The 11,550-nt window shown below is 55.7% G+C and overlaps 1 protein-coding gene across 5 annotated transcripts; it reads left to right on the top strand.

The window, feature by feature from the left end:
* Positions 1-3,881: 3,881 nt before the first annotated feature.
* LOC111535313 lies at positions 3,882-11,068 on the top strand. Of its 5 annotated transcripts, none has more exons than XM_026451781.2 (4): positions 3,882-4,788; positions 8,666-8,815; positions 9,011-9,174; positions 9,507-11,068. In XM_026451781.2, the coding sequence occupies exons 1-4, from the start codon at positions 4,722-4,724 to the stop codon at positions 9,777-9,779; spliced, it is 654 nt and encodes a 217-aa protein (XP_026307566.1). In that variant the 5' UTR covers positions 3,882-4,721; the 3' UTR covers positions 9,780-11,068. The 5 variants fall into 5 exon arrangements, with proteins under 5 accessions (XP_026307566.1, XP_026307567.1, XP_026307568.1 ...); XM_026451782.2 differs by lacking the exon at positions 3,882-4,788 and adding an exon at positions 4,824-5,677; XM_026451783.1 differs by lacking the exon at positions 3,882-4,788 and adding an exon at positions 4,825-5,229 and having other exon boundaries at positions 9,507-11,067.
* The last annotated feature ends 482 nt before the right edge of the window (positions 11,069-11,550 follow it).

Genomic DNA, 11,550 nt, shown 5'->3' on the forward strand with positions numbered 1-11,550 from the left:
ATTCAGTGTTAATTTGTTAAAGACAACTGTATTTCCAGCCAAATCCACGTGAGCTGTTTCTCCTGGCAGTGTTGCTGGGGGTATTCCCATGTGGGTTTCTGGAACCTCCTTTATCTAGCCCTGGGGATGGAAGAGATGTCATCAGGGGCAGAGGCTTATTAGGTTTACATGCCATTGATAACGAATGAGGAGGTTTTCTTTTGTATAAGGGGAGCTTCTATAATGTGCTTTAGTAGGGTAAAGACGTTTTTGAGGTTTGCTTTCTCTGGAAAGACAATTTGTGATCCTGCCCTTGCTTTCAACAAAAATATAGTTTGCATACCAGTGCGTGTTGTATTACTGAGCATTGGCTGACAGATGGTTCTTAACTCGTCATTCACTCAGCCCCTGTTTCTTGAATGACATACGTGTGCCAGCTGTAGTAGGAACTTGTTAGGCTCTAGGACTAAGCCTTATGAAACGGGGGTCCTGGGGGAAGCAAATGCATATAACTATAAAAGTTTGTGAGGATATCAGTGGGGGTGACTATAGGTGCAAAACTTAGTTCATTCATTGTCCCATCTAGGAGGTTTTGTGTCTTAGCAGCGTGTTCCATAGCAACGCATCCCTCTGTCAAAATATTCATCATATTATTTTGAAATTCTCTGCTTAGGTATCTGTTTTTCCCACTAAGTTTAGAACTGCTTAAGGACAGGCTATGGGGTATGTATTATATATATATATATATACACACATATATATACACACACACACATATATATATATACACATTACCATTGTCAATGTACAATATATATTTATATATATATACACACATATATATTTCTCCCTCTATATACACACACCACACACACATGTACATATGAAATACACACACACACACACACACACACTTCTACTGTCAGGCACAGAAAGACAAAACTAGGCAAGGGTTCTTTTAGTGTTCATGAAAAAATAGATGTGCTTAGTTGAGAGTGTCCTTAAGTTGCCAGGGGAAAGACAGGATGAATTCACAAAGGGAGATAGTGTTTTTTCTTCTTTTTCTTTGTTTAACTCTTATATTTGAAATAATCCAGACTTTTGGAAAAGTTACAAAAATAGTACAGAGAATTCTCTTATGCTCTTCCCTCAGATTCCCCAAACATTTCACCCCATTTGTACTTTCTCTTTCTCTCTCTGTGGATACATTTTTTTTTTTTCTGAAAAGTTTGAGAGTAGAAGGTAGAATGCAGGGTAGGGTGAAAGGCGGAAGGAGAGAGGTGGATTGGGAGGCTTTTTTTTTTTTTTTAACTTTCTGAGATGGAATTTCGCTCTTGTCACCCAGGCTGCAGTGCAATGGCACGATCTCGGCTCACTGTAACCTCTGTCTTCTGAGTTGAAGTGATTCTCCTGCTTCAGCCTTCCAAATAGTTGGGATTACAGGCTCCCACCACCATGCTCGGCTAATTTTTTGTATTTTTAGTAGAGAGGTTTCACCATGTTGGCCAGGTTGGTCTTGAACTCCTGACCTCTGATGATCCACCTGCCTTGGTCTACCAAAGTGCTGGGATTACAGGCATGAGGCACTGTGCCTGGCGATTGGGAGGCTTTGGCAGTTACCCAGAGCGCTATGATGAGGGCTGGACCTGGTTGGAAATGATGAGGAAGGTGAGAAGTGGTTAGGTCTGGCCTATATATTTTGAAAGGAGAGTTTAAATGGGTTGGATGGCAAGAGAGAGAAAAAGAAGTTTTAAGGATGATGTCAAGGATTTTGGCCTGAGTAACTGGAAGACTAGAGATGCTGTTATTGGGATCGGGAAGACTGGGAGGAGTGGGTTATAGCAGAGGGAATCAAAAGTGCGTTTTGGGCATGCTAAATTTGAGGTCCAAAAAGAGATGTCAAGAAGTGTTGGAGGTGGCTCACGCCTGTAATTCCAGCACTTTGGGAGGCCAAGGCGGGCAGATCACCTGAGGTCAAGAGTTCGACCCCAGCCTGATAATTATTAAAATCGATCATTGATGTTTAATGATTTATAATATTATTCTAATATCGCAGGGGGTGTACACCTACCTGTGATGTCGTTCCTAATATCCAGGGACGGAGAGCATGATACTAGTTTTGATATCGCAGTAGGTGTACACTCACCCTGTGACACTGATCCTAACATCCATGGGGGTAGAGTATGACATGACTTCCAACATAGCAATGAACGGACAGCCACCCGGTGATATTGCTCCTAATATTCACAGAGGTATCGTATGATATTACTCCCAATATCGCAGGGAGGGTACAGCTCTTCTGTGATATTGTTCCTAGTATCCGGAGGGGGAGAGGATGACAATAATTCCAGTATCGCAGGCTGTGTTCACCCACCCTGTGATATTGTTATTAATATCGTGGAAGGGAGAGGATGATATGACTCCCCATAGAGCAGGAGGCGGACACCCAGCCTGGGATATTGTTCCTAATGTCTCAAGGTCAAGAGGTTGATATTACTCCCAGTATCGCAGACACTGTACACCCCCATGTGATACTCTTCCTGATATCCGGAAGGGGAGAAGATGGTATTAATCCCCATATCGCAGGAGGTGAACACCTTCTCTGTGCTATCTTTCCGAATTTGCAGGGGGAGAGAGGATAATATTATTCCCAATATTTCAGAAGATGTACACGCCCCTCCCCCCCGTGATATTGTTCTTAATATTCCAAGGCACAGAAGATGATGTTACTCCCAATATTGCAGAAAGTGTCCACCCCCCAGTGATGTTGTTCCTGTGATCCTGGAGGGCAGAGGATGATACTACTTTCAACCCCTGCACCCTGCAGTGCTCTCACCCTGCAACACCGACTCCCAGCTCCAGCTGACATGGGACCAGAGGTGCTGGCTGGGGGTGTTGATTGCTTCTCTTTTCTTCCTTGCCAGACTCAGTAGAGGAAGCTGAGATCGAGCAATCGCAGGAACAATGTGAGTTTTGCCAGTGGCTCAGTCTTCCTCTGGTTATGAGCTGGGCCTTGTGGTAACGCCGGGATAGGTGACAGAGCTGAGTATAGTGAGCTTTGGATCCGGCTGTCACCCCTCTATGCTGTGGGCTGGGGACTTGGGGGACGTCGCCTGAGATGGGCCTGAACCTCCTGTCTACTCTGGCACTGGAGGCCGTGGGGTCCCACACTTCTTCCAATGAACATGCTGGCCCCCGCCTGGTCCCCGACTGAGGTGGGGCTTCCTTTCCACTGCTGGGGCCCACATGTAGCTGTGGGTTCCTTTCTCATGACCTGGAGAAGCTGTAGCTCGCCCTGTGCTCTGCCTCAGAGATGGGAGGTCACACTGCCCTCAGCGGGTGGCAGAATTCAGAGCCTTAGGTTGCAGGGGCCTCAACTGAGGTCGCTGAAGGGTCTGCTCCTTCCTGAGGGGCTGATTCAGGGAGGCCCTCCCGTCTCCCCTCTACGGCTCTGTCTCTTTCCCTCACACACGGTCCGCATGTGGACAGCCTGGTGATGTGGACGCCCCAAGGGCCCTTGGAAGTTCCCTGGGAATGGGATCCATTCCAGCATTAGGCAGGCACAAGGTCCCAGAGGAGGCCCAGGAAGCCAGTGGGGAAGGGAAGGCTGTTGTAGGTTTGCCTCGGGGAGGGAGTGGTTCCACCCTCTGCCAAAGTCCCTGGAGGAGGCCAGGGTGGTGGCTGGGAGGGGCTATCTGCCTCTGCTGGGTGGGGGAGATTTCTTAGCTAATCTAGTGTAGTCAAGTCAGACATTTGTCTCTAAATCATATTTATTTTTTTAATTCCAGGGCTTTACAGACGAATAAGGAGACAGTTTGTATTGAAAATATTTTTTACATGTGAGCTTGAAACAGAGTGCTTAAATCTAGGTTTTTTCCTTCCCAGTAATGCCTCCTTTCATCCCAGGTTTTCCAACAGGAAATACGCTTGTTTGCTCACCTCTGGAAGGGGGCTTTGGCTAGGAATCCACCGAAGCCAGCAGGGGCCAGCAGGCTACTGGAGCAGCCTGGCCTTTGTTGACCCTTTAGGAACTGTGGGCTTCAGGTTTTCAGACCCTCCAAGGTGAAGGTGGCCACAGGGGCCTGGAAGCTTTCCCATCCTTCCTGCAGGGATGGTCCGTTTCCCTGCACGGAGCTGGGTACCTGGGTACAACACCCCTGTCCTGTGCTGTTGGTGGCTTTACCAATTTTGCATAGCAGCTTTTGAGCTGATCAATAGCTCTGATTGGCTGTTGAGGATTTCATGGATTCCTGTACCCCACCGGGGGGCCCAATATGCTGACAGAAGTTACATTTGTAGTTGTAGTGCTGCATATACATGGGTCCAGTTAGAAGGCTTTGATTCTTTCTAAAGGGAAAGGCATCTCTGAGGGATCACTGAGCTGACATAGTCTCCTCAAACCATGCTGTCAGGTGGACGACAAAGCAGGACAGGAGGGTGATTTTGTAGGAGAGTCGGGCCACGGGCCTGCGTGTTCTCTCTGTCCCCATAGTGCTGGAGTTTCTATGTTCTCCAGGCCCCGAGTTTGCATTGCACGTAATTCTCAAGGGCTCATGGCCCATGGCAAGCTGCACTAGGGACACAGAGGGCGGGGATGCAGGGACCCTGTCCCCAGTGGACCAAGGACTCACTGCTGGACTCTAATCTGTCCAGGTGTTTTTGTGACTTGCAGAAATATCTCCACCTTGCCCGGGCCTGGAGCCACAAGAGACCCTGCAGAAGGTGAAGAATGTTCTGGAACAATGCAAGTCCTGCCCAGGCTGCCCCCAGGAGCCAGCGTCCTTGGGTCTCTGTGCGGCATCCAGCAACGTGAGCTTGCAGGACCCTGAGGAGCCCTCCTTCTGCTTGGAAGCTGAGGACGACTGGGAAGATCCAGAGGCCCTGAGCTCACTGCTGCTGTCCCTGAACGCCCCCGGGTACAAGGCCAGCTTCCGTGGCCTGTACAATGTGGCGCTGCCATGGCTGAGCAGCGTGTTCTGCAGCTTTAGCGACAAGAGGAGCTGACTGGGCGCCTGGCAGAGGCCCAAGGGGCGGCCAAGAAAGCTGGCTTCCTCATGGCCCGGGCCAGGCTCTGCTTCCTCCTGGGGCAGCTGTGCAGCAGGAGGCTCAAGCTGTCCCAGGCCCGGGTGTACTTTGAGGAAGCACTGGGGGTCTGGAGGGCAGCTTCGGGGACCTGTTCCTGATGATGGCTGTGTACGCCCACGTGGCCAGCATTGACCGGAAGCAGAAGAACCGGGAGAGTGTACACAGGTGGTTCCCAAAGCCATGGCCCTGCTTCTGGGGACAGCTGGCCACATCTGCAGCACTGAGGCAGAGGGGGAGCTCCAGAAGCTGGCACTGCGGCGGGCGGTGGGCGGCGGGTGGCCAGAACCTGCAGGCCGAGGTGCGGGCCTGCTTCCTGCTGGTCAGGCACCACGTGTACCTCAAGCAGCCCGAGGAGGCCCTGCCCTTCCTAGAGTGGCTGCTGCTTTTGCACAGGGACTCAGGAGCCCCAGAGGCTGCGTAGCTCTCAGACCGCACCCTACTCCTGGCTGACATCTACAGCCGCAAGTGCCTGCCCCACCTGGTGCTGAGCTGTCAAGGTGGCCTCATTGAGGGCACAGGACTCACGGGCCGGCTCACTGAGGAGCGTGAACCTGGTGCTCCAGAACGTCCTCCAGCCCCACAAGCTCCCCACCCAGACTTCCCACTACCTCAGGCGAGTGCTGGCCTCCCTAACCCCAGGCACAGGCCAGGCGCTGCGCAGCCTTCTCCACGCCAGCCTGGCCCAGCTGTACAGCCACCATGGCTACCATGGCCCGGCCATCACCTTCATGATGCAAGCCAGTGCTGTTGCCAGAGTCCGTGCCATTGTGGACTGCCTGGTGGCTCTGGCCTGGCTGCACGTGCTTCATGGGCAGGGCCCGGTGGCCCTGGACATCCTGCAGTCTGTCCAGGATGCAGTGGTGGCCAGCGAGGACCAGGAGGGCGTGAATGCCAACATGGTGGCCATGGCTCTGAAGAGGATGGGCCAGACGAGGCAGGCAGCCAAGGGCCCGTACCCTACGGGCAGCTCGGGACCTGGGCCTGCGGAGGAACCAGGCAGTGGTGCTGGCCACCTTCGGGGCCCTGTGCCTGCACGTGGGTGCCAGCAGGCTGGCCCAGCACTCCCTCCTGGAGGCTGTGCGGCTGTTCTCGAGGCTGCCCTGTGGGGAGTGTGGCCGGGACTTCACCCACGTGCTCCTGCAGCTGGGCCACCTCTGCACCCATCAGGGCCCGGCCCAGCAGGGCAAGGGCTACTACGAGTGGGCCCTTCTGGTCGCTGTAGAGATGGGCCACATGGAGAGTGATTGCGCCGGTTCCTCCTGTGTGCCTTCTGGGCCACTCGGGTCAGGGCACACCTGGGGTTTGTGATTCAGAAACAAGCGGTGGTTTTCCCCCATCGAAAATGCCGAGTCGTGGCCAACAGCAGATGTTGGCAAGCACCCTGGAGACAGGCCGTTCCAATGCAGGGCCAGGCCCTCTGTGCCCCACTGGGGCAGCCAGCTCTTCCCGGTTTGCCCAGGGACCATCCTGCCTTGAGCTCTGAAAGTCCTGCGTGCTGGGAATCCCTGGCCATAACCCTGGGGTCTAGGCAGGCTCTGCTGTGCTGGGACTTGGGGCCCCTCCAGAAGCCAGGCCCTGAACGCCGGTCCTTGGGCCCGTGTTACCTGCTTGGTATCTTGGCAGCCTGTGCAAGGCTGCCATCCCACTTCACAGAGGACACGGGGGCAGGTGATTGCCCAAAGCTGCAGAGTAATTCATGCAAAAGCAGCTCATTGTGCAGAGTGTGCCAAGCCCCACCCACAAATGGGGTTTGTGGGGTCCTCGGGTGGCAGTGGCTGAACGTGGGAATGTGAGCTTCAGGCCAGAAAAGCCACAAAACAGTGAGTGGCGTGATGGCGGGGCAGCACTTGGCCCCGGGTTAGGGAAGCCTCTTTAGTCTGGGACCAGAGGGTTGAGAGGATTTAGTCAAGTAACAGGTGGTGGTGGTGGTGGGCGGGGAGCAGTGTGGAGGGGCTGGTGGTGTAGCCTGTGTGAAGGCCCAGGGGTGAGTGAGCGGGGAGGAGTGGGGGTGAGTGAGCCGGGCTTACGCAGGGAGGTGCAGAGTTGGGAGTGGGTGGGTTGGGTGCTGGATGGTGAGAAGCTCTGCTGGAGAGCTAAGCAGAGTCTGGGGCCTCAGGCTGTGGCTTGGCCTTTTCTCCAAGAGCACTGGGGAGCCATGGAGTGCTATAGAACAGTCACTGCAGACTGAGCAGTGAACGGATGGTAGGTGGGCAGGGCTGTCCGAAATCTAGGCTGCAGAGGATAGATGAGGAAGTTGAGTCTAGGGAAATGGCCCAGACAAGGGATACGGTTGTGGGTCCCCTCTGCCCTGCAGTGCTTTGTCCATCCTCCCAGGAGGGTGGGGGTTCAGACCCAGGCTTCTTCCGCAGGGGCATTCTCTGACTGAAAGGAAACCCTCCAGGAACCCAGCCCCCACTGCGGGGAGGGGCGCAAAGGGGTCAGGGGAGCAGGGCAGGGGGCACAGGGAAGCTGGCCCAGGGCCCCAGCAGCCCGTCCTTGGGATCATTTGGTTCCTTGGCATCAGACTCTGAGCTGCTGGGCCTGGGGTCGTCCCAGGGCTGTGGATGGCCCGTGAGTCCCAGCTTGAGCCTCCCTTGTTGGGTGACACGTCTTCCCATCCTTGCCTGCACACCTCCCCACAGCTCATCTCAACCCCAGCAGAGGCAGTATGTGCCCTCTGGGCTGTTCTTACTACGGTGGCTTTCATCATCTGACCTGTGCCCGCCCTGTGTCTTCACTCCTGGCCTTCATCTGTCCCCTTAAATGTGACCACAGCAGCCACCTGTGGCTTCTCTCCACAGAAGACAGAGCCGGTTGTGCCACCTGCTTCCCTGGGGCAGGGTTTCAAGGTCTCACGTCCCATGTGGCCCACTCGGCTTCCCCCGAGCATCCTTACCTGGTGGGGTAACCATAGCCCTGGCCACCCCACTCAAAGGGCCTGGTGACATTGCTGCAGTTACACCCCCTCGAGTGTCGGACTTACTGAGAGAGCAGGGAAGGAGCCAGATTCCATGGGGACCTGGGAGACTGACTCTAGTCTTGGCCTCGGGTTCACAGAAGGAAAATGGGCCAGTGTGCTAGAGCCATGCTTCTCCAAGTGTGGTGCCTGGACCAGCAGAGCAGCATCCATGTCACCTAGGAGCTTGTGGCAAGTGGGAGTTCTAGGGCCTGCCCCAATCCTGTGGAGCCAGAAGCTCTTGGGGCAGGGCCAGCAAGCCATGCAGACAGGCGTCCAGGTGACTGTGATGCCGACACATCTTGAGAACCATCGGCCTAGATAGCCTCTGAATACTAACGTCTCCTGGTGCGTCTGGAGAAGACACAGGCCAGGTCTGGGAGGCAGGGGAGATGGACTAGCACACTCCTCCTGCCACAGGGCAGCATGATGCTCGATTTCCTCAGGAGGATGTCCTTCATCTTTTCCATGCCGTGTGTTCACCCTGGCCCTCCCAGCAGCCTGGGAAGGGCAGAACACTGCACACACAAGAGAGCCCTTCCCAGTCCCCACATTCCAGATTCATCTGTCACCAGACCCACGGGAAAGGCAGACTGGTTCCAGGAGGATGAGAGCCCTCTTTCTGACACCTGTGTCTGATTCCAGGGCCTACAAATCTGCTTTGGACACACCAAATGAAGTCTGGGGATTTTCATCGACCTCCAGAAGAAAGAGGAGGAGGCACATGCCTGGCTGCAAGCAGGGAAGATCTATTACATCCTGCAGCAGAGCAAGCTGGTGGACCTGCACATCCAGGTGAGTGGCAAGGGATGCAGGAGGGCCCCTGTGCTGTTCGCTCTCTGTCCATCCATCCTTCCATCATCTATTTACCCGTTCATCATTCCATCCATCCATCATTCATCCATCCTTTTATCATCCATCTATTCACTCGTCTATCCATCCATTCATCTGTCCATCCACCCATCCATTCATCCTTCCATCGTTCCTCAGGGAACGAGCGCATGGCCTACCACCGGCTGGCCCATGGCAAGCTGGCAGAGCACTTCTACCTCAAGGCCCTGTCGCTCTGCAACTCGCCGCTGGCGTTCGACGAGGAGACCCTCTACTACGTGAAGGTGTACCTGGTGCTCGGTGACATCATCTACGACCTGAAGGTGGGTGGGGAGGGGCAGGGCTCAGGGTGTTCCTGGCCCCCTTGGAGTGGGATCTCCACCCAGACCCCAGGGACCTGGGTTCCAGCCTTCCTTAGGAATGGCCCAGTGGCCTCCCTGGAGCTCTGCATCTGGCTGGAGGAGCCGGCAAGGTTAGCAGATACAACCCAGCTCCCAAGCTGGCCAGGCCCCACCCTCAGGAACTCAGTCTCAGCCAGGGAGGCTGACACATGAGTGGGCAATGGTGGCCTCTGGGTAAAGGGGGATCGTAGTCAGGGGGCCCTCCTGGAGGAGGTGACACCAAAGCTGAGTCTTGTTGCATTTAACAAAAACAGGGTCGGGAGAAGGACATTTCAGAGGACAGCATCATCCTCACGTTGACTCCACATTGCAAGATCCAACCCAAATCCCGGCGCCTCCTCTTGGAAGCCTGCCCAGGGTGCCAGCCTGCACTGAGCAACTCCTTTCTGGAGTCCCGAGCCACCGTGCATCTTCACATCACCCAGGAAGGGTGGGGTGCGGCCAGTGTCTTACCATCTGCTTCACAGACAGGGAAACCCCAGCACAGGACAGGTGCAGTGGGGCGGGGCCCCAGCCAGCCCGACTGAGGCCTGCTGGGTCAGGTCTGTCTCGAGGGGAGGTGCTGGGACTGGTGCTCCCTCTGCCCCAGCCCTGCAGGGGTGGAAAGCTGGGACTGGCAGACTCAGACCTGGGATGTCTCCACCCCTCTGCCCAGCAGGCGCCCAGCCCTCTTCAGCATCGCACCGGCACTGCGTCAGTGCTCCTTATGGGCTCAGGGGCCAGCACGCTCCAGTCCAGGGACCGAGATCTTGGGGGCCTTAGAACATGAGGCACCGGGGCAGCCCAAAGACCCCGGCCCGTATCGTCCACCACAGACCTGGGGCTGCCCGGGAGGCCCCCGCCCAGTGCTGGCGACACCTGGTGCTCAGCAGCAATCCCTGTGGCCTCCCAAGTCCCAGCCAGAGAGGGAGGTGCCAGGCCCAGAGGGATGCTGCTCACTGCACAGGGGCTCACCTGGGATCCAGGGGACGGGCCTCCCAGAAGGAGCCTTTCTCTTGGTTAAGCCTGCCGCCCACTCTGCCTGCCCAGGAGGAAGGAAAGGGCCAAGCAGTACCTGAAAGGCCAATGTGCACGGTTGGGGTCGAGGGGCAGAGACCTCCTTCACCTCCTTCCCATGCACAGCTCTCTGGGCCTCATCGTCACCAAGCTGTCAGCGCAGGCCAGCTTCCCACAGGGAGGCTGCCTTTCCAAGGCCACGCCCTCCTCCTTGTATAGGAGGCTCTGGACCCAGGGCCCAGAGGAGGGGGAGAGAAAGCCGGGCTGGATGGGGCCTGGAAGGCTGGCAGAGGCAGGGGTAAATGGACATCCTTGCCGATTGCCTCTAAAATGGGGTCCCCTTTAGTCTGCACATGAGAGTGAGCCCTGGAATAGGGTGGATTACGTGTGTCCTGACTGAGCCTGCCATTCAGTAGCTGCTGCACACACTACAGGCACATGGAAATGCACACAGGCGCGCACACACACCCACACACAGGCAGGCACAGGGCATGCACACTCAGGCATATGCCTGCCTGCACTGAGCAACTCCTTCCTGGAGGACACACACAGGCGCACAACCACGCACACGCACAGACATGCTTTGGCCGGCTCCTTCCTGTTTAGTTGGGATGCCTCCACCCCTTTAGGAACCCCTTGCCTCCCACCCCTGGCTGAGTCTGGGGCCTCCTGGGTCCCCCACAGGATCCTGGGCTGCCCTGTGTGGTCAGTGTTCACTCCCAGGTCCCTCAGATTGGGAGCTAGGACATTAGGCTCAGCCATGCACCCAGCACAGAGTCCAGTGTTTGACTGGGCGGGCACTCGGGGCCTTCTCTCGCCCCTGCTCCGTGTGGGGTGGGGCAGTGAGGGAATGGACTGCTGCATCTTGGCCTTTGTTCTTGGCCCTGGGAGCCATCTTGAGATGGTAAAGGGAAACAGGTCAGGCACAAGTCTTAGGTCTCTTGGGTGACCCCCATGTGGAGGAGGCGCCTGGGGAGAAGCCGGGTGGGGGATGGGAGGGTCAAGGAGGAGGTCTGGGAGGCCAACCCAGGGATGGTGAGTTTGAGCCAAAGATGCATTGAAAATGGGGGTAGATGTCTGGGGAGTGACACACCATCACTATGTCAGGGAACATTGCCAGAGAGGACACCTGTGAGCTGGTTTTGTACCTGGCCTGGCCCATGGAGGGCCTGGAAATGGTCAGCAAGGACAGGGGCCAGAGGGGAGCCTGGGTCACTCAACGCTGTGCCCCTGCTGTGGCTTGGAGCCACCAGTTCTGCATGGAACTCTGAGCAGGCAGGATCTGCCCTGACAGCCCATGGG

Source organism: Piliocolobus tephrosceles, unplaced genomic scaffold (genome assembly GCF_002776525.5).
Source record: "Piliocolobus tephrosceles isolate RC106 unplaced genomic scaffold, ASM277652v3 unscaffolded_30409, whole genome shotgun sequence".
NCBI lineage: Eukaryota > Metazoa > Chordata > Mammalia > Primates > Cercopithecidae > Piliocolobus > Piliocolobus tephrosceles.